The sequence below is a fragment of the Pyxicephalus adspersus genome, chromosome Z, assembly GCF_032062135.1.
Source record: "Pyxicephalus adspersus chromosome Z, UCB_Pads_2.0, whole genome shotgun sequence".
Classification (NCBI taxonomy): domain Eukaryota; kingdom Metazoa; phylum Chordata; class Amphibia; order Anura; family Pyxicephalidae; genus Pyxicephalus; species Pyxicephalus adspersus.
Window position 1 is genome coordinate 21429969 of NC_092871.1, and position 22344 is coordinate 21452312.

Sequence of the window (22344 nt, forward strand, 5' to 3'; positions counted from 1 at the left end):
CGACAAGGGAGTGCACGATACATGAACGGTGCTGTACATACAGCACCGTTCATGCTCTATGGAGAGGGGAGGGGGGAGAGCGACGGAGCGGCACCCTGCTGCGCGCTCTCCCCTTCCCTTTCATTAGGATCGGCTGTCGTCCATCGTCCGTGGATCCGGCAGGTCGGTCGTCCGGACGATGGACGACACCGACTGTACACACGCCAGATTTTCGCCCGATAATTGACCGATGCCGATTATCGGGCGATAAAAATCTGACGTGTGTACGTAGCTTTACTTTCTTGCAATACACAGATCCTTCCTAGTGGCTGATAACAAACTCTAGGTCAGTAAATTGAAGAATAACACCATCATTAAACTAATAATCTCTTGAGGTGGTCAGCAGTGGAATTATATCATTAAAGCCTATCCTTTGCACCCAGGGGCCGCAGCTGTCTGACAGGTGGGCCGCGGCTTTGGCCGGTGCACCCACCAGCGGGGTCAGGAGAAGGACCCTGCGGGGGGGGGGGGGGGGGGCACACCGGCCAGAGCTGTACACCATGTCTCCCAGGGACATCACAGGCTCAGACCTTCAATTAAATCCATAATTGGGAAAAGATGAGCCCCAGTCAGCTTATAGGCAATAATGGCGACCTCTTTTATATAATTTGTGATGATCCATCTACACTTTTTAATGTGGGGAAAAAACCGGAGCCCCTAAGGGAAATGAGATATATAAAATGGTATAAGCTGTTGGTATACCATCGCATTTTTACTCATGTGTAACAACTTCATTACTCTGTGCTGTCTCCCTTTTTTCAATGCAGTACTACTTTTCATCAATTAGCTAATTGTGTTTTTCTTTCTATAGAATAAAGGAATTCTGTTAGCTAGGGGATACAGCAAAACACACTTTAATGTGAGAGCAGATTGCTGGGAAATCCTCTTGTGAAAGCAAAATGACCTACACACCATCATCCCAGTATAATACCATCATCCCAGTATTTGGACAGATCCTGGGGAGGTAGGGAGGGGTTACTGTGGTGGAAGGCTGAAATCAAACTTCCCTTTACCTACTTCTCAATTTTTTGGTACGTCTTAATAAGCTGAACAATTTACAAGACTTTTTGTACATTAGACTGCATAGTATTTTTTTATTTTCTGCTAATAATCTTCGTGTATCGCCTAGATTGGACTATAATTCTTCACAAGAGCTTAGAAGAGTGAGGACAGGTAAGTATAACTGGGGATTGTTTGGGAGGAAGGGGAGCATTTAAAGTGTAGTATCCCTTAACTGCTTGAGTTTCAGATGCATATTTTAAGTGACACTGGAGTTCTCAGTTCCTGGGCTTGTGATCCTGCTACAAAGTATTTCATAGCTAAGTACTGCAAATGCAATGCTTTTACATTGAGTGATGTGACATTTTATCACAGAAAAAGAGTAATATAAATGATTTCTTCCTGCAGAGCTGTATGGGTTTGGGATTGGGCTCCCAATAAAGCAGAAGAGGAGGATGATTATATATATATATATATANATATATATATATATATATATATATATATATATATATATATATATATATATATAAAATACTTTGGTGGAACAGGCAATGGTTAAACACTTGTTGGGTTTTTCCAAAAAGAGACCGTAGTAGCAGTGGTAGCCAGTATATTTCTCTCAGTGAAGGTTTATTATTGGGTAGGCTCCATTGTCTGAGTTTTTTTTTTTTTTTGAGCAACATCCATAACCCGGCATTCGTTTTATATTAAGCTTTCCAAGCATCACTTGCTCTGATCCTGCTGAATCAGGATGACGCTGTTCTTGATTGGTATCCTTACACAAATATATGTATACCTTGTGGTCATAAAAAGGACAGATGCTGATGAATTATCAGTGTTTAGCTGTGTTTATTTTAGGATCTATCTACTCTGAATGACTTTTGATTGCTTGCTGTGTCATTTTAAAGCCTTTTAGTGACATACATTGATCTGGAAGTGCATATGTGTGCCCCAATACTAGATGCTTCAAGTTTAAACTTGTCATTTCTTGTCTACATAGAAACTGCTTCCCACATAGAGAAGTGCCAATATTTAGCATGGTCCATTCGCTCAGAGTGTGTGTGTATATGTGTAAATATATATATATAATATATGTAAACAGTTATGTAAATATGATATAATATACTTTTGAATAAGGTTTGTTAAATTTCTAAGAGAAAAACCTTTTGCTGGCATCAGTCACTAAAAGATGCTTTAGACATTCAGCAGTTCACTATTTAGAAAGCATTTTGTGTGTTTGTCTTTTTTTTTGTTTCATTAAAATCTGTACAGAATTTATTCTTGTAGTCGCAGTGTTAAACCTCCAGTGACTGGGGGGAGAGCGGTGTCAGGTGAAAGATCTGTTTCCATATCCATTTTTTTGACATAAGATGACTATTCCTTTGTCTTAGGGCTTTATTTATAAAACAAGGAATCGACCATCTCCTCATCAATCTTCTGGGTCAGGGGTGTCAAACTACACAACATACACCGTGGGCCAAAATTAAAAATGTAGACATAGTCTAAGCCAGACAAACCTGAAATTTATTTAAAAAATTGAGGAAGTTTTCCTTCTCATTAGATATAAAACCTATTCATGAGCTAACAATTATAATAACAATTTTCTTCTATGAAAATCCAACCATTTGAGTCCATGCCTTGGAGTAGCAAGGAAAATGGCTGGAAATGCCAGACGCAGCCAATGAGGGGCTAAATCTTATGAGTAGCCCGTTGCTGAACCTCCCCCTTCATTGAAATATCGACGCTACTAAAGTTCCTAGCATTATTTGTGTCTATAAAACAGTCCAATGTGGGGCCACGCATAGGCAGAGATCCTGCCGGTCTGTAGAGTGATGCCGGGAATTGTAGTAGCGGCGCTATTTCAATGCAGCGGCAGGCCAGCTGCAGTTCATATTTGGGATTCCTATGGGGGCCCAAAAAAGGATGTTGGGGGCCAGATGTGGCCTGCGGACCAGAGTTTGACACCCCTGTTCATGGGTTTCATTGGCAGTAATTGTTTGAAGTAATGTCTGATTCCCTGTTTTATAGTAGAACCCGTAGGTAAATATCTAGTGTTAGAGCAATACCAAGATGTTTTTTAAGGAACCATCAAGCCAGATTGCTAAATGACAGACTAGCAATAACCACTCATTTATCTCTATGGGGAGAATTCATCAAGATGCTTCCTATCGGTCCCCCCCGCCCCATTTCCTTTCCATGGAGCAGGACATCAATGTCTGTAGTGTTTTATTCTTACTTATTGATCATCTTTAATTTTTTTACTACTAAGGCCCAATAAAGTTAGTAAAACTTTTTGTTTTAGTTTTTATAGAGTGTGAGAAGATAAGAACCCACTGTCATTTTTTTTACTCTCTCTATTCGACCTGGTTACCACCATCCCTAAAACCAAAAGTGAGAGAAAATGATCATTTCCTGGCAATTCAATAATCGTTACCGGTGGGGACTTTTTCCTCAATCCAAACGGGGCACAAAAAAACTCTTTAGATATACTTTACCAGATGCTTGTGTGCATATGCTATAACTGATATTATTATTAAACTGTATTTACATGGCACCAATATATTAGGCTGAGTTGTACATTAAATAGGGGTAGCAAATGACATACAGATACCAAACAATGACACAAGGAGGGGAGAACCCTGCCAAAAAATTTGCAATCCAAGAGTGACTTTTCAGTATTATGGGGCACCATTGGACATTTTACTTTTTTTAAGGGACTCTTTTGCCACATTTGCCTCAAATTTACTTCAATTTGCATAAAACAATAGGATCTGAAGTAATATTTACTTTTGACTGGTTTTCCTATACTCCTATTGGTCTGGTGTATATTGGGCATGTTGGATAATGTCGATCAAAAGTATACATTGTGATGTGTGCACAAATGATTGATAACATGCAACCGAAATTCCAAATACTTTTATATCTGAGAAAATCGATTGGTGTTCGGTGGCTGGGGGCTTTTAATTACTGATCAAAAAAATTAATCAGATCACCAAACAAGTGCAAATTTGGCAGCAATTCTGTCTGTGTGTAGCAGCCCTTTAATAGCTAGGCTGGCTGCTGATTCTTCAGGATCTGCACACTTCAATACCAAGTCCACGCCGCTCAATGTGGTTCCATCTGCTGGCCCTTTACATCATTATTGTGTCTTGTAGTATAGTGATATAGCATTACTAGGGGTTGTCATCATCGCGGTGTTGACACTGTTGATGATCATCAACCAATCTGGTTGTTTGTGGGAGATTTAGGTGCTATACGCCTGTGCTCCATACGCCTGTGCTCCATACGCCTGTGCTCCATACGCCTGTGCTCCATACGCCTGTGCTCCATACGCCTGTGCTGTTGGGTAGATATCCATGGGACAACAACTCTCATTGATTGAACATTTTCAGTCCTGTTTCTAGCATATGAACATTTTCAGTCCTGTTTTTAGCATAAGATTATCTGCATGTCCAGTGCATTGTCCATATCTTTTTCTCTATTCAGATTAACACAGAATCGTAGCTCAGCATTCATTTTTTTATTATTAATAATGACTTTTACAGGTGCCAAAAGACAGGTTGTATCTGTATAGCCAACAACTTTTTTCCTGTGTTTCCATCTTCTTCTTTACAGGAACTGCTGGCACAATACTGCTCTCTAGTGTCCAGAACGATTTTGTACAACAACCTTGCATCAAAAGAGTTTCATGTGGTGAAAACATCTTTGTGTGAATATCAGTCTTGAATTCCAAAGCCTTTGTTTAGCAATAAGCTATTGGCAGCTAATTTACAAGTCTGCATTTATTTGTACAAGACACATTAAACATAACTGAGTGATTCCAAAGGGGAAAACTGTGGACAATTACAGCAATGTGTGTTTAAATATATTCTTGTGCTGCTTAGATAGTAATATGAGGCTGATTTATAAACCAGTGTTCCACCATTTCCATGCCCATACCATGTCTTCTCTAAAATAATAATAATCCTCTGGCACATTTATAAAGTTTTAATATATGTGTGTTAACAGGTCCCAAAGCAAAAAAGAGCAAATTAGTTTAATGGCTGGCAGGTCCTCCTCCTTTTTACATTATTTGGAAAATACTGAGAAGGACACAACAGGTTGCATGCCATGCTGTGCTTATATTGCATGAAGCCATAAATGCAGGCACACAATGGAGCACCAATGTGGTTTATTGTGGATATTGGAATTTGCTGGCCATTTTAAATTGGTCTACATCTGCTTTTCTTGATCTCTTTAACATGGGGGAACCCTTAAAATAACTTTCATATCTTGTGGCGCTCCTACTATATTTACTATATCCAAAGCTCACAGTACATTAGTGTAGTGGTCAGTGGGAAGAATGCTTCTTACATTGCTGGCCAGTGGGAAAAATGTCATCCTTACAGATAAGCCAAAAAGATGATTTGTGTCAGTGGTAATTGACCTGAGAGGAACAAACTGCTCATTGCTTAACAAACCCCTAGCACCCTCTGGAGTAACTCTAATTGAGAAACACCAATCTACATGTTTGCTGTACCACACTTTCTGTACTGTATTACATGTATAAAGTAAAATGTTCATTTTATTAAAATATGTGCCACTGAAATAGGCAATAAAATGGTATTTATTTCTTACATTGCCGTATTTTTTTCCTCAGGTGGTGTCTAGCTCCAAAAGTTCATGGCGTGCTCCGGCAACTACACTGCTCCATACGAGTCCACCCTTTTCCCCATTATCTATGGACTGGTCTTCTTCTTTGGATTACTGGGCAACCTGGCAGCAACAGGCGTTATATACCAGCATGTGAAGCGAGGAAATGTGCTGGGAGTGTATCTGGCTAATCTGTGTGTCTCTGATCTTGTGTATATCTGCACCCTCCCGGTATGGATTGCCTATACAGCTAAAGAAGATTGGCTGTTTGGGGCTGTCAGCTGTAAGATTGTTGGCTTTTTCTTCAATGCCAATCTCTATACAACTATCGCTTTCCTCAGCTGTATCGCAGCGGACCGCTTTGTAGCAACCGTGTTTCCATTTAGGGCGAGAGCATTACGGACCATGAGGGGCGCCATAATAATCTGCATGGTGGTTTGGTTTATCATCTTGGGAACCCATTCAATTTTTCTCAGTCAAAATGAACTCTTTAATTCCAGTCACAACATCAAGCTTTGCTATGAGAACTATCCAATGGAGAGGTGGGTGGCTCGCGTCAACTATTTCCGCATCTTTGTCGTTTTTCTTATCCCTTTGGTGATCCTTGTGGTTTCCTATTGCTCTGTTGTCCGAGTGGTTCACCTGAGTCACAGCTTGGAAAGAGATCAGAAACGTAAGATCATTGGACTCCTCCTTACCATGACCGCCATATTTGTCATCTGCTACCTCCCATATCACATTGTGCTTTTCTTCCGCTCGTATATCAGTGAGCACAGTAACAATCCCTGTGCTATAGAGGATAAAATACGTCCAGCTTATCGGATCACGTTCACTTTCACCAGCCTTAGCAGCGCTCTGGACCCTTTCATCAATATATTTGTCAGTGAAAGTATCAAGCAAGACTTGTTAAAGGAGGTAAGAGCTGTATGGTCTGGATTCCGATCCCTGCGTCATCCGAGATCCTCTCTTAGACTAAAGGTTCCTGGTTATGAAACGGTGGCCAATCAAAAAGAGGACGACTGTCTCCTGGTGGAAAGGAAGGAAGAGACAGCACTGTGACTGGTCAAGGGAGAACCGGTCCCTAGGCCTATTTATACATGAAACTTTTTTTCTTTTTTTGGGCCGCAGTGTGGGGTTTTGGTACAATGAAAAGTGCAGCAGTAGATTATAACTATTACATTCCTGATTTCACTGCTGCTGGTTTCCATGAGTAATAACTTTTTACATCTTTGCCCCAGTGGTTGTAAAGCAACCATGCAGGGTATAATGGTCTGCTCACCTATATCTTGTGTGTTTCCATAGGTGTTTCTAAATGTGTGTCTGATAAACAAACTAAGTTAATTTTATGGTTAATCCATGGCAAATCTGCCAACTATCTGGCATATACGATGTTCATTCAGATGTACAACTCCTCCCTTTTCATTTGAAACGCTGCTTCCTAGTCACCGTTTCCCATCCTGTTATAACAAAATTCTATATGCAATTCAGTATCTGAAATTATTAAATTGACTTAGTTCAGACTGCGAGGGAAAGTTAAACCAACGGGAAGTGTGCCAAACGCAGATCTCTGTTGTGATTAAGTTAACAAACCAGGAAGAATGTGTGATGAACTGACAGTAAGAAAACATATTTTGCTCACATGTACATTGCTGCCTCCCAGGAAATGACCTAATTATGCTGACTGTTTTTTGCACAGATGATAATACTTTGACCAAGGAAGGTAGGATAACTTTATGAATAACAGAGTTGGGAAACAGATTTGAATTGTTTTTGTCAAACTGTAATGTTGCTGCAAGGGAAAACTTTCCTGAAAAGGAATAGAGGTTGCCATTGCTGGTTTCTTATACTGCAAGTAGTAGTTGCCTGATTGTCATGCTCGACCTCTGGATTTAATACCTGGTCACAGGTGAGTATGCAAACAAGGACTATTGACTTGGCTTTCCTTGATGTGCATACGTGATCCAAATCAGGAATTTTGAAAGTAGTAAAGCCAAAGAGTGAGCATAACAGCCAAGCGGCTAGCATTGTTAGCACTTTGCCAGTCTCAATGATTTCCAATTGTGGTAAAAATTTTCCAGGGCCGGGCAGCACTTTTTTGAGTTTTAATCACACTGTACTAAGTGTTTGAATGATAGGCTGCCCTTGGCATCCAGTGCACATGTAGTATCTCCTGCTTCAAACAAAACCATTATTTGTATACAGTAAAAATACCTTTCTGCAATGCTGTGCCTTATTAACAGTGATAAGCAACTCTTGTATATATTAGCTTTGCTGTACATAGTAAGAGAACATGACATTTGCTCATGTTGGCAACACTGAATACAATCTAGAACAGCATTTGCTCTGGAAAAGGTTTTTTATCCCTTTTATCTCTGTATTGTCTTTAATAAGACAGTTGGGCTATATTTAAGCCTGGAAATGTTCTCCTGATGTGTTGAAAACACCCATTTTGCATGATAAAATGCAAATCCACAAGTGATGCAAGGCTATGATGCATGTTGCTGTCAAATTGACTTGTTTTGATGCCTCTCCATTAGTTTCAATGTAAAAATGCATCAGCAACAATTTAGCAAAGTGTGAATTACCCTAATGTGGTTTTTTTTAACATCTGGGTGACCTTTGTTTCTGCTCCTATCAGTATTCTTTCTAAATATTTTAGAAAGACCTAATTAATCATTAAAAGTTAAATTATACTAGGATTTCTAAAACCCTGACCCGGTATTGGTCTTCTAGTAGAGGAGCATTGTTTAATGTACAGTTATGATTGAACTGTGCTCTGGATTGGGTGGGTAGCCATTTCTGTAAAAGCGAGAACGCTATTCTCATCACAAGGGGAGCCAAATGTCATTGGTACAGCTCGTCAAACCTGACCAATAGACTGCTAATTGGTGGTTGTGACCAGAGATGTAGACATGAAACTGTTTCTTTTTTTTCATCCAAAAACTGTCATCTTATGTACAGATATAAATATATTAAATATTGTTTTATATAGCTTTTAGCAAATCTCACCGTGTCACCCGTAAGGTGCAGAGATGTTATAACCATCATCCATCTCCTTTCTGTTAGTCTTCACACAAAAAAAATCCAGACACCCTTTATAAAACTCTGGAAACTGAATTTTATTGTACCTGTTGCACTGAGCCCGTTGGGAAAATACATGTTTACATGTTTGTTGTTTTTTTTGTAATAGTTGAATATTCTTTACAATAAAATTACATTTTGCTCTTTTTAAACCCATTCTAGAAAACCATTTTACAGCAGCAGGAAAAGAATCCAGTTGGAGAGGGCATTACCAGCTCATGCATTTATGTTCCCTTATGTAACCTATGGCATGCATGCAGTCACTGTTTCTGCATGGCTGAGACAAATTTGTGGCATAACTATGCAACCTGACCAGTGTGAAAGTTTGCTGAATATCCTTCAGTGGCCAATGGAAAGCTGGTAAAACACTTGGGTGACACTGGAATCTGTTCTAAAGGTCAAAAAAGATCAACAACAGAGACCAGCATGCTTTGCGCCAAAATGACCGCCATTAACCACATGTAAGTAAAGTTTTGTTTTCGGGTTGCAATAGTTATCACAGAAGTAGAGCCACTTTTCTGTGTGGACCGGCCTGTGAGAAATGCAGTCGGCCCAATTTTATGCATGTATCCTCTGTCTGTATTTAAATAAAAGTAAATCAGAACAAAAGGAAAAAAAAACAAGCTTTGCATTAAAACTTGCAGCAGTCACTGAGACATGCACAATGCTATGTGAATATGGCGGTGGGCACATGCAGCAGTGCTTGTGACACATATGTGAGTTTTTGAGACATGCCAGGTGGTTACACAGAAGCAGCCATTCTGTGGATCCAGTCAATGTGTGAAGTTTAAAAATTCACAAGGAAACCAATTGTTGCCATCCACTTACATGTAACTTCCCAGAATGCTTTTAGGATGAGCACGAGTTCATTGTGAATAAACAAGACATTTACAGTAAACTGGTTCACAAAATGGCTGCTGTACCCTGTGTAGTCGAAAACACTGAGAAAAATAAATGACAAAGTTTGGCTTGGGCCATGGCTGTTCAATATTTTGCATAGAACGTCATAAAATGAGTACCTGTCATTCTATATACCTTGACTATCCAGCTTCATTTAAAATAATTGGTTGCACTATGGTGCTGGTTGTGTGATGTTGGACAGGCACAATCATTGCTGAGTCTTGTGAGCCCATCGCACTGCCTCATACCCCTGAATAATCTACAGAGCTTACATTACAAATATCAAAGCAGCATTTCCATCAAGACCTGGTCATACTTGTCTGTTTTTGACAAATGTATTTAATCTCTGAAAGCAGTTGGAACTTATTAAAACCTACAGTAGACTGTTAATGCCAGGCATTACAGAGAAAAAGCACATCCACCAAAGATTAATATCCTGCCAACAGCTTGGGAATTCTGTTCAGACAATCCCATGAATCAGACCCCCATGCTGCACAGCATACCCAGCCCTATGCAGGCTTTACAGCTTTCATAGAATCACCATCTCCCCACAGCCAACACTCATTGTCCAGTGACCAGGCAGCTAACAGAACTGTATAACTGTTTCCTTAGAGTTCCTCTTTAAACCTGCACAGACACATATAATTCTGGCCCTGAGAGTCAGATTTAACAACAAAATTATCAATAAAAAGAAATAATAAATTAATACTGTAAAAAAGGAAATCCCATCCTTCTCTTACAAAATTAGAAACTTCAGCTCCTGTACTCTTCAGTAACTGAATGGCTTATAGACTACCTGGTACGCACTCATGGGGGAAAAAAAATATCCACTCACATATCTTGTTAGGTATGCCACAAAAAATTCCTTGTGTACCTTTTTTTTTTTTCATTATGGCTTTTGCAGAAACCATTGTAGCCCCATGGTATGTAACAAATATAACAAGCATCTGGTCACATTACAAATTTATTTTCATTTTGTAACTACTCCTATCACCCTACCTTTTACATACTACTTACAATATTAGATAGGACCTGGCTTGTCTTTCCTCTTTGCAAAAAAAAGTTTACCTCTCTGTGAGCGCTATGTGCTGAAAATGAAAATAACAAAGTCAGCATCTTCATATGTCATTATGTAACAAAAAAAAAAGCTCACATGAAGAAAAGAGCAGCAATAGCTGCTAAACAATCCAGTATATCCATTTCTCAGTTATAGCTACCTACCATTACGATTATCCCTTCCTTACACAGCACAGATAATGTATTTACTACTATGTATTGTCCAGACAAGTGGGTACAATTCTCCCACAAGGACTCTACTACTATTCTAGCAATTTGGACCAAGAACATTGAAGTTCCCCAAAGAAGACCAGAAGGTTTTGTTGCTTTACCTGCCAAAGAACATCTTTTCTTTTCTGTAATAAGTGCTTTGATAAACCAATAGGCAAAGAAAAGCAGCAGTACCTAGAGGAACCTATCAGAATCAATTTACTATTAGTATGTCATTAGTAAAAGGAATTCAGAATATGGTTGATACGTTAACACGCTGCTTGCTCTGTTCTGCCAAAAAAAAACATAAAAGACTCATACATACATTTCAACAGTTGGGCTACAACTCGGCTGTCCAACATCATCCCTGATAGCAGGATTAAACCCATCTTGGTATAAACTTAAACGGCACTGGCCAGGGATAAAAAGAAAAAATATATATTACAAGTTATAGAGAGCAAGTACAGTGGAGATAATCCCAATAATAATATGGAATGCCTCTCCATTTTCTACAGTTACTTGTCAGTGAAAACTAGAAAGTTCTCCAGCATGACATGGAACAAGCTGCAGTGCCACTATTGCAATGAGAGATGTATGTTAGTGAAAAAAGTCAAATACTGGATTAATCATGGAGAAGATGAAGATTAGTCAATGTCCTTAATACAGGGATTCTGTTTTTATTGCAGAACCCACCGATTTATAGCAGCCACATGAATATTGCACTGTGAAAAGTATTTTGAAGATTCCCCTTGCAAACTCAAAATAAATACAAAACTAGACATCTGGTCCTCTGCTAACACCTGTGCTCGTATGATCCTGATCTAAGTGTATAAAGGAAATCAGACTTCTCACCAAAGCCGTGAGGTTCTTCCCCTGACATAGTAAGTGTTCCTGAACCCTCCGCTATCCGAGCCAGTACTCCTATCAGCTATATTTTTCTACAGACGTAGGCTACAGTTTTGTACTGTTTGGGCCTTCTATATGCGTGTTCACCAAACTCTAAAAGAGCTAGATTTATTACAACCCGCCAGGCCCTTGAGGAGCCGAGAGGGAATGTTTGTAGAATGGAAGTTTAAGGATAAAATTGTTTAACACTCTGGATTTTTTGGGGTAGGAAAACTACGTTCAGGTAATGCATAGACATCAAGATTCAGTTCCGTAACATGTCAGAAGGCTCCTCAGGCCACCTGTAAGAAGAAGATCTGGAAGTACTTGCACTGCAGGTGCTTGACCAACACCTGGCTCCGTCTGAGGGCGGAAGAAGTTGAGAAGGAGGGCATCATAGGAAGCTCCATGCTCCCCCTTGTGGTTCACTTCTTACGGCCCCCAGCGCTGGATCTGCGATCAGACTCTCGTTTTATGTTGCCTTCATCTGTGGAGGAGGTAGTAAGGAGAGTCTGGCTCCATTTGGCTATCTCAGCATGTTCAGAGACACAAGTGGTTATAGCCGTAATCCAGTTTTTCATTTCCTCCTATTTCACAAAACAAACAAATACAGTAAATGGAAACTCATTTTTGGATTACTATTTCTACAATTTACTTCACCAACAGTTTTCCCATCTGCAGGGCATTTTTATAGCATGTGTGTATTAAAATACATTTCTTGGATAATATTAATAATTTTTTTGTAATACTGCAGAATATTGTTACACCAGCAGCCCAACTACTAAGTAGTAAAGAGCCAATAATCTCTCACAGCTCTTATCTTATATAGACTGTAGAGGTGCTAAAAAAATACTATATACAATGATAAAATAATATATAATCAGTTTGTTCTTGTACCTAGTGGTGACTAGAACTGAACAAAATGTCTGAATGCTAGAAGCCGCTAGGTCATGGTCATCCCCTATTGCAGGTGCCCTTTTGCTATTTGCATCCAGGATGATGATATTTCAGTTCTAAAGGCAAGGTGCTGTGATGTTTTCAGGATGCCATGAACAGCACCCTACAAGTCATGATCCACCTGTATTACCGGTTCTAAAATAAGGTATTTATGATTTTTTATTTTAGAATTTCATTAGCACTTTAATGATGGGGTACTGAAGAAACCAGGCAATGCAAAATATAAATGTATTAGATCTCATATTTAAATAGATGAGACAAGTGAAGTACACAATTTCATTAGGTCTCACTACCTAGGTAGCTATGGCACCTTCTGTGTCCCTGCTGGTTTATCACATATAATTATTGGAGATTTACCTCATCTTTAGCCTGAAAGAGGAACTCCCTTCCATCTGTCGACCTGCAAAAGGAAATAATTGTATGTATATATTTTTATTCAATTGTTGCAGTAGTATAAAATGTAATGGATGGATTTTTTTTTGTAGGACAGAATATTTACCTGAGTTTGAAGACAAACTTCTTTTTCTTATACTCATTAGCTATTTCACAGGAAGCTCCATGTAGATTCAGTAGGGGTTCTCCTCCATGCGTTGCTCCTGAACTTTGACTTTTTGCATCCTTGTAGACCCCCAGGTCCCCTTTGTTCAGCACACAGTACAAGTTTACCCAAGATCTGCAGAGAACACGAAAAGAAAACCTAAATCAAATGAATTAACACAAAGTATCCACCAGATGTTTGAGGAATCTATTGATACAAAGTGTTTTAGAAGGAACTTGAACCATAACTGCATTTTGTGAGACAGAGATCCTCCCATTGCAAAGTGAGTAATATTAAAGATATCAGCAAGGGGATTAGTGAGTGACATTAAACAGATCAGCAAATTAGTTTTAGGCAGTGCTGGGATACTGGGATCTATTACTACAGCATGTTATCTGCATACCATTATTATTTCATCCTGTATACATTGCTGCCCTCTGGTTTGCTTCCCAAAATATAAGTTCATTGCCTTGCACCCAAATTAGAGACAGGCAGTATCTTTGACCAGTGTTACATCCTGCACTCCTATTTGAGAATACAACTCCCAACAGGAGGAATAAACAGGAAGATGAACTCATTACCTGTTGCTTCTTCACGGCCCTAGCACAGCACAGGAACAGGGATGTCACCAAGCTTTACTGGATAACCGCAGCACAGATAAGCCAGCACTCTTATTTGTATTGGTGTATTAAATGTTTGCCTGGTGCTTAGAGTCTAATCTATGTTCAATACAGGTAACATTTACATCTGCTTTATGCACTGGGACAGTCACTGTATGTGTGCAAAGCTCCGTGCATGTACCTGTTGGAGGCTTTTTTGCTGGGCCCATCCAGCTCATGTTTCCTGATGAGGTATCCTTCCTGTTGTACAGTGTGGGTGGGAGGAGGTGGCGGTGGGGCACTGCTTTGCGCTGGGGCTGAGCGGGATCTCCGGGCCTCCCCTGGTGCTTGGTTTGGGTCCTTAGGACGAGGTCTTCTTCTGGGTTTGGGTCGGTCTCGCGCTCTTGGCCGGTCCGGCCTTGGCGTCCTTTCTGGAAGCTTTTCCACACCATTAGGTAAGCGGGCTGGAGAATCCCGGTTCTGAATGTAAAATAAAAGTTAACAGTAATGCGCAACACAGAATCGCTCAGTTCTTGTAACAAAAAGTGAATAAAGTAAATTTCAATCCAAGCAAAATAATGTTTTCCTTAAAGAGCCTTGTAAACTAATTAATTAGGAGCCATCACCACTAGAACATCTATGTAAGGGTGTACATGGCAACACACAATTGTTTTAAGCTGTGCCAAGATTGGGTTATTTAAAGGTCTTTTCTACATTTTGTGTATGTGGAATGATGATCATTTTCCATTTTTAATACATTACCAACTGCAGAAAATATAGAAGCAACCAACCAGGAACATGTCAATCTGCTGCCACAATAATCCCTTCTTGGGGGCATGTTGCTATCTAACCCTGGGCTGTGAAATCGCTTAGCTTGAACCCTGCAAATAACTTCATCCGCACGTCACTGTGCACAGACAGAGAGTACTTACCGCAGGGTTATTCTGGGATGCTTCTTTTTCCTGTAGCTGTTCTACAATATCGGCAAGCGTTGCCTTTCTATAAAGGGAGAAGGATCACACAGTTAGTTACTTGCAGGTTACAAATAACAAAGATAAATTTTCTTATTCACTCAACTGATGGACAAAGTTCTACAATCCGAATGTATTCAATTCTAGTGCCAATCACATGACTATTCAGCTACAGTGTTTCAGCCAGAGCTGCTGATTGGTTGGCTCTGTGTAATAGTCATATTTCCAAACTAATTAAGCAGAGACAGCAGGACCATCACCAATAGAGATAAGAATTCCAAGGATTAAATCTGATACCACCTATTTCATATGCACAGTACATCTGATCTGAATTCTCATTTCTATGCAGGAACAACAAACAAAAGGGCAGAATCTCACACGTGTGTGCAGTGTTTTGATACTTCAGACTGATCATTTACAAAACTGGATAGTTTGAGCAAGCTCAACATTGACTGCTGTGTGTAACTAGGCCTTACAGCAGCGGTCGCCAACCGCAAGGAGATTTTGGCTCGGCGCACTAGCCAGAGCCGCAGACCATGTCCCCCGTATGCATCGCAGGCTCGGCGGTGGGCGGGTTGTCTCTGGCAGGCTTAGACCTGCGATGGAAGAGTGGGCAGGTTCTGGCATCATGACGGCACTCTGGGGGAAGTGTCTTCCCCTTTCAGTGACACAAGGGTTCCCGCACATGTGCCGTCCGGAGTCTAAAAAACTAGTGGTCCACCGTGTCCAAAAGGTCGGCGACCACTGCCTTAGAGTCCATCAAGGGACAGAGGAAGTTTTGTAGCTTTGGGTTATACTGCCACCTACAGATGAATTGGAGACTGCCAAACAAAATAAAAACACTGTAGGCCAGCTCAGGAAAACTTCTTTGCTACTACTACCAGCATGGTTTGAAAAACAGAGAAGACGACAGACCAATGTACCATGTGGATTCCAAGAACAAAATGAACAACTCATAACCATAACAAAAGTAGAAGAACTAACCATATGAGAGAGAGAGGGTACAGTGGATACAAATGTAGGTATTCCAACAATACAGGTATAGACAACAAGGAAAGATAACGTCCCAGAAGAACCCATCTGGGTACTCATTGTATACATTCTAAGGGGAATAATTTGTCCATATCCAATTCCAATACATGCATAGCAGAAAATATCACAGGCAACACTAGGATGGCCCCAAATTTTCAAGAATTGGAAAACTAAACTTCAAATTTACAGATCTGAAATGATTGGAATCACATGATCCACAAATCCAGCAAACTGAACTGACCAGAAGTAGAACTTATAGATCATCAAAGCAGAAGAGACAACAACTGACGTTAGAAACTCAGGGCAGGAAGATTTGACCTCAGTATAGGAAATGTCACAAAGGGAAAAACAACTGGCACACAATACTGCCGGAGCACCCAAAGGGGGACAGATTCCCAACTAAACCACAGCAAAAATCTGTTGTTCAACAGTACTTCTGGTAAAGAATCAAGACAGTCTGAGAAAGTCATTCCAGCATTGACATCAATAGTTCCAGAAATTAGTCTGAGCAAAGAAGCAACTCATTCATCGGGAGAACAACCAAGATGGCCTGCAACAATAAGGATTACAAAAAAGTGAACACCTAAAAAAATATGGAATGTATGGGCAAGTATAGCCAGCAGGTCTATGTGCTTTGTTGGTTGCATGATAGTTGCAAATGAAACAATAAAGAATCTGGAACTAGGAATAAATAGAATAGAAAAGGGGAAAATTCTTTAACGGAGAAGAGCTGCGGATAAGACCTCCAACTTTGAAGGACAATAGAAAAAAAACAAGGCATCCTAGCAGTTGGTGAGAGTATCCTGGGATGGACTAAAGTTTTTTGTTTCTTTCTGTAGGTGGTAGTAAATGAAATGGTAGAAGACTTCCTGCGTTCTTTGATAGACAAGAGAATATGTAGACAGTTCCACTTCAAGGTACCATAGATTTTAGTGATCACTTGTTCAGTAAATGTCAATTTAAAAAGATTCTGGCAGTAACCTGTACCAACAACAATCATGTTAAACACGTGACCAAACTATGGGTAATCGAGTCTTTATGTATTTTGAACAAGCCATTGAAAGAAGCCTTTCATGACCTCAGTGGATGTAGGTATTGTGGAGTTACAGACCATTTTAAACAGTTGAAACTTATTTTTTACATTAAAATTCTGGAAAACCGCAAAACTGTCAGAGGAAGAAAGAGAAGGAGAGCTGCAGTTTCCGTGCCTCTATTGTAAAATGTGGGATGGAATTCTCCAGAGTGCCTAGATGGTCATTTGCTGAAGCCGATTTACAGCCTAATAAAAGTATGCAAACACTTGAATGTTATTTACCTGACTATGGCTTTATTCAAAATATTAAATCACCATTATTGTCCAAATCTCATGAGAGGAACAGGTTTTACAGTTGTACATTGACTGGTGGCCCATTGGGATTCAGCAGTTTCCCAGCAGTTAAGGTTAAATGAAACAAAGCTTCCCTACCAAACTCCCAGTAAGTAATCAGCACAAGATTCATATGCTTGTGATTGCTTCTGATGCTACCGACTATTCTAAGCTAAGGTAAGCTCACATGTTTCTACATGCCACTGCTAAAACAGAAAGACTGGTTTTGTTTTCAAAGCCACACTCCTGAAAATTCTGCATTGTTAAGGTGAGTAAAGGCTAATGGTTAGCACAGCAACATCTCTGTTTTGGCTGGCTTAGGTTATATCCGGACTTGTGGAGAAAACATGTAGCATCTCACACAAAGGGAGAAAGACGTAACCACACGTCAACCTCACCATCAGTCTGAACATGGCCTAAGTCACCATTAGTAATATGTTCAAGAAGGTAAAAAATATTATTAGTGATAAGAATTTGTACATAGGAAAATTGTTTTAGAGTAAAAATGATCACAACTATGTATAGTCTGGGATGAGAGCTTCCAGGTGCTACAGTGAGCTGGAATGGAAAAATAGAATATGGGTCTTGACCTCTGAATAAGATTCAGAGGTAACACAGCATTGTTCCCCAGCCAAACATTTTTCAGAGTATCCAAACACTTAAATATGATGAAAAGTTGTCCTTTCGAATGGCTACTTTCAAACACACATACGCACATCCGGTATAATGTTATTTTAGTTAGAGGACAAAGGCTCCTTACCCCCCTTGTTTGTCAGGCTCATTCTTTGGAGTCTCCTGCTCGCTTGACTCCTGTTTCTCTATCCTCCTCTCATGCCGATCTCTCCTTCTTTCTGTCTGCTCCTGTTTTGGAGTTTCTTGTTCACTGGACCCCTGTCTCTCTAGCCTCTTTTCATGTCTGTCTCGTCTCCTTCTCTCCTCAGGATGCTCTGGTTTAGGAACCTCCTGCTCACTGGACTCCTGACGTTCCAGTCTGCGATCATGCCTTTCTCTCCTCCGCTCGGCATGTCGACTTGACTTACTCTCTGCTTTCTCCACAGTCAAAGTGGCCATACCTTGAGCAACTTTGATCTCTGATCTTTCTCCGCGGGTTACTTCCTGAGCGGGCATAATCTTCTCTGTTATCTTTGCCTCTACGTGATCTATCTTTGGTTGAAGTCTCTCTGGTTTCATCTCTTGCCGTACGAACCCCACCCTTGACTCTCCTCTCTCTGCCCGTGTTCTGTGACTCTCAAACTGGACCCCATTAGGAACAGTCAGAGAGTCCTTCTGCTCCAGCCTAATATCAGACTTTTCTTGGACTGGCTGCTGGACAAGTGGTGATGGTCGAGATGAAAAATCAGTAGTATCAGAAAAAACTTTTCGACCAAGGAGTGGGGTTGTGGGTTGTTTGTTCTGCTCAGCTTTCATCTTCTCTAGCTAGAAAATGGGAGAACGCACAAGAGGTTTAGAAAATGGAATGTAGCAGTGAGCATTTCTGCTAAATTTTAAAGCTGAGTTTAATGCAGATGCCAGAGAATGATACATTCATTAGAAAAAGCACAATTTTTGATCATAATCATTTGCTAAATCTGAATTCATATTAAACCCATATAATCCTTTGCACTGCAGCAAAAAGGAGAGCTAGGTAGGACAGCCTTGGACAGACTCTTTCTTTACTATTAGTACAGTGCTTGATCTGAAGTTGTTTTGCAGGCAGGGAGCTTAAGCCTCACTTGGCACATGCTTAGTCATGGTCATCGACTTTTTGACTACTAGTCAAGCACAGATAACAGCTCTGGAAAATAACAGGCTCATATGTTAACCCCCCCATATTTGACAGGCAGGATTGGAGAACTTGGTACCTTCCCTAGAACTGGAATAGCAGATTTTTTTTTTTTAAAGCTCGTATTTACTTACTGTAGTTAGGCGCCTCAATGAGCTGAACCTTTCCTCCCAGGCAGCTGCAGTTTTACGGAAGGCTTCATGCCGTCGGATGAGCTGCTCCACCTCATCCACGCTGTTGCCCAACTCTGGGCTCTTCACTATGGGCTCCTGAGCTGTCAGCCAGGCCTCAGCTACTCCAGCTTCCTGGGCAAACTGGTGCACTTCTAGCACTGCAAGAACAAATCCATATAGAGTTAAATGACAAATATTCTTACTGAAAAACAATTTTGAAGAATGCCTAGGCACACATGCTCCCTGCATATGCTAAATTTTACATCCCTGGGAGCCTTTTTAAAACCTAATCAATTGATGCAATACAAAATATTTTTTGTAAGACCAGGTGACAGGATTGCAAATCTAGTTTCTTACCAGGAGGTCTAAGGGACACTAAACAGACTGAGTAGAATGAGCATCACGGGAAAAGAATGAGCTCCATCCTTTAGAACATTAACTTAAACAATAGTCTGTCTATGCAATTTGATTGGTGCAACCAATGTCAGATCACTCTGGAATCACAAAATGTATTGGATTCCTTTTTGTGAACTGCATTTTTACAAGATGCAAGAAAGAATTATGTCCTGAAGTCAGACAATACCTTGGGTTATGAGGTATTAGGCCTGAGCATCACCTCATGGCTGCATGAAAGGACTGCCAGCATATACTTCTTGTGTTGAAGAGAGCATGAGTGGGCAAGCTCAACATTCTGCTTACATCAGCAATCAGTTCCTTCCATAGTGTACCTGACTGGCTTTTTGATGAGTTTTTAGAAACATATCACAGTGAGCTTCTGTATAAGATAAAGTTATCACTCTGGTAATTCATATTACAGTATACATTTCCCACCTATTACTTTACCCTTCCTCTCCCCACTTGCACATATATCCACCTTGTTTGTATCCCCTTTATCGTATGTTTAAAACTACAAATTGGGATTTTATGTTTCAATTATTTAATAAAGTTTTCAGGGACCCAAATGAAACAGCATAAGTCTTTAATGTTAGGGAATATCTGTTCTCAGACTACAGTCACCAGAAAAGGTTTCCCCATTGGAAGATTTCTGCTCAATGTTCCTGTGAGAGCGTCAACATTTTAGACGTTTGCTTTCCCTAGCAGAGATAGTGGTAAACAGCCACCCATGTCTGGAGCTGAGAGAACACCGTAATGCTCAATCCACTTGCTGGAAATAGTTGCTCACATGCAGGAATGCCTCATTACCCACTTTGTTGTTCTGGTAGTTAAAACAGACCATCGGTCCTCCATATGGCTGGCACAAAATTATATCACTGCTGGACCATCGACAGTTCTCAGCTATAACGCACTGTTCTATAGAAGTGCCACTCTGCACTTTGCATTGCAGCCCAAACACTCATTATTAACTCTTTCATGGAAGTGTCAATTAGCTATAAATGTTAAATATTATTTTTTCTGGAAACATGGTCCTGTTAAGAATGAACCATTAAACTTCTGTGGTTCCAATCTAGCTGGGGATAGGTTTTCTGCTTGCTGATGCAGTTAAACGATATGCATAGCTAAAGCCCTTATACATTTTGCTTTTGTGTCTCCCCCGCATTCATCAGAGGGGATGGGGGACTTGTGTGGGAGCTGTAAAGGTTTCTATGGTAACCTTAATTAGCTGGCAGGGGGTTGCCCGCCTCATTCTGCATCAGGGTGGAAGAATAATATAGGACATTCTGCAAAGTAATGTCGCATAAACCAAAAACAAAAAGGCAAACCTGGACAACGTGCTGCGTGCCCATGACTCAGAATAAGCGACCTACACACACACACACACACTTACTCTGCTGAAGCCATTCCCAGTGTTTTTGCCATTTGTCCAACATCTCCTTCTTCGTTGCCATCAACTTGTCTAGGCTCTGCTTGATCTGAAATCATAATGAACATCAAAACATGAATATTGAATTATGAATTTGTAACGTTTGTCTACAACACACACTGGCTGACATTCCACAATCAAAATTTAGGATGTTTTTTAAGTTGACCTTTCATTAAAATAGAAGGTCCCCTTACGCTGGCCTAGTTTCACTTTCATCACCTACTATATGGTGAAAAACAGGACTCGTCCCGTAAGGACAGTAATGTTATCCCCACCTAGGCACCACAGATAGAAATGGGAGTAAGGTGAGCAAAATTCCAACGCTTCCTTTTACAGGTTTAATTTTCATCTACATATAGTAGGTGGTTTGAGAAAGGGGAGTTGTTCAGACCAGGTCAGTATAACTGGTCCTTCTACTTGAATAAAAGATCCACTTTAAGTCAACTCGGACATAAACCTACCCTAAAAGAGAAATGTTGCCTTAAAATGAGCCTAATGACAAACCTGCCAAACCAGAAAGTTGTTTAAGCAAAGCACACTTCTGCAGAATTACACAGCGGGAAACATTAGCATCCTGCACGGGAAGGGAGCGTTGAATGTGTCAGTTAACAGCATACACATTTTAACCTCCCTAGCGGTAACCCCGAGTGTGACTCGGGGTAGAAAAAAGTTGCTAAAAGCGGTAACCCCGAGTCACACCCGGGGTAAGTAATCCTATGGGAAGTAATAGTAAAGACAGCCTTACCTGATCGGCCGGCGTCCCACGCCATCCAGCGCTGCAATCTCCGTCTTCTTCCTTCTTCCTCTGGCCGGCTTCGATGAGTCACTGGGGAGTTCCTGGTGACGTTGGTGCGTGTGTACGTTGCAGGCAGGGCGGGGCGGGAAATTCAAAATCCATTTGTATTGCATTCAATACAAAATAACTATTGAATGCAATACATTGGATTTATATGTGTAAAAGCAGTACATTGTTTTCAAGAACATTTATTTTACAGTATATATATTAGTATGAGTATAATATGTATTTTTAAATTTTTTTTTTTTTTTTAAATATGTAGATTTTTTTATTTATTCAATTTATTATTTTTACATGATTTTGTGTTTCAAACTTTATTACACTCATACTATTATATTTTACTGTAAAATAAATTTTCACAAAAAACAATGTACCGCTTTTAGACATATAAAACCGGAAAGAAATGAACCGCTAGGGAGGTTAATAAAAATGTCATTTAAAACATGAAGTTAAGCAATGAACCTCACCTACAACTGGATGCATCATTTGGTAGAAGAGCATT

The 22344-nt window shown here is 40.1% G+C and overlaps 2 protein-coding genes across 5 annotated transcripts in view; one reads left to right on the forward strand and one right to left on the reverse strand.

Moving 5' to 3' along the window:
* The first annotated feature begins 5692 nt into the window (after positions 1–5692).
* Positions 5693–6946, forward strand: LOC140344347 (G-protein coupled receptor 4-like). The gene has a single exon (XM_072431440.1). The coding sequence runs from the start codon at positions 5704–5706 to the stop codon at positions 6730–6732; it is 1029 nt and encodes a 342-aa protein (XP_072287541.1). The 5' UTR covers positions 5693–5703; the 3' UTR covers positions 6733–6946.
* A 1648-nt stretch (positions 6947–8594) lies between these two features.
* Positions 8595–22344, reverse strand: part of SPTBN4 (spectrin beta, non-erythrocytic 4) — a 79541-nt gene continuing 65791 nt past the window's right edge. For all 4 annotated transcript variants that reach the window (XM_072431439.1, XM_072431435.1, XM_072431438.1 and 1 more), the window contains 8 exons: positions 21011–21095; positions 19186–19382; positions 18029–18705; positions 14832–14898; positions 14102–14379; positions 13262–13435; positions 13120–13162; positions 8595–12392 (listed from right to left, as the gene is read on the reverse strand). In XM_072431439.1, the coding sequence (XP_072287540.1) occupies positions 12231–12392; positions 13120–13162; positions 13262–13435; positions 14102–14379; positions 14832–14898; positions 18029–18705; positions 19186–19382; positions 21011–21095 (1683 nt within the window). In that variant the 3' untranslated portion in view covers positions 8595–12230. The remainder of the gene's footprint in view (positions 12393–13119; positions 13163–13261; positions 13436–14101; positions 14380–14831; positions 14899–18028; positions 18706–19185; positions 19383–21010; positions 21096–22344) is intronic.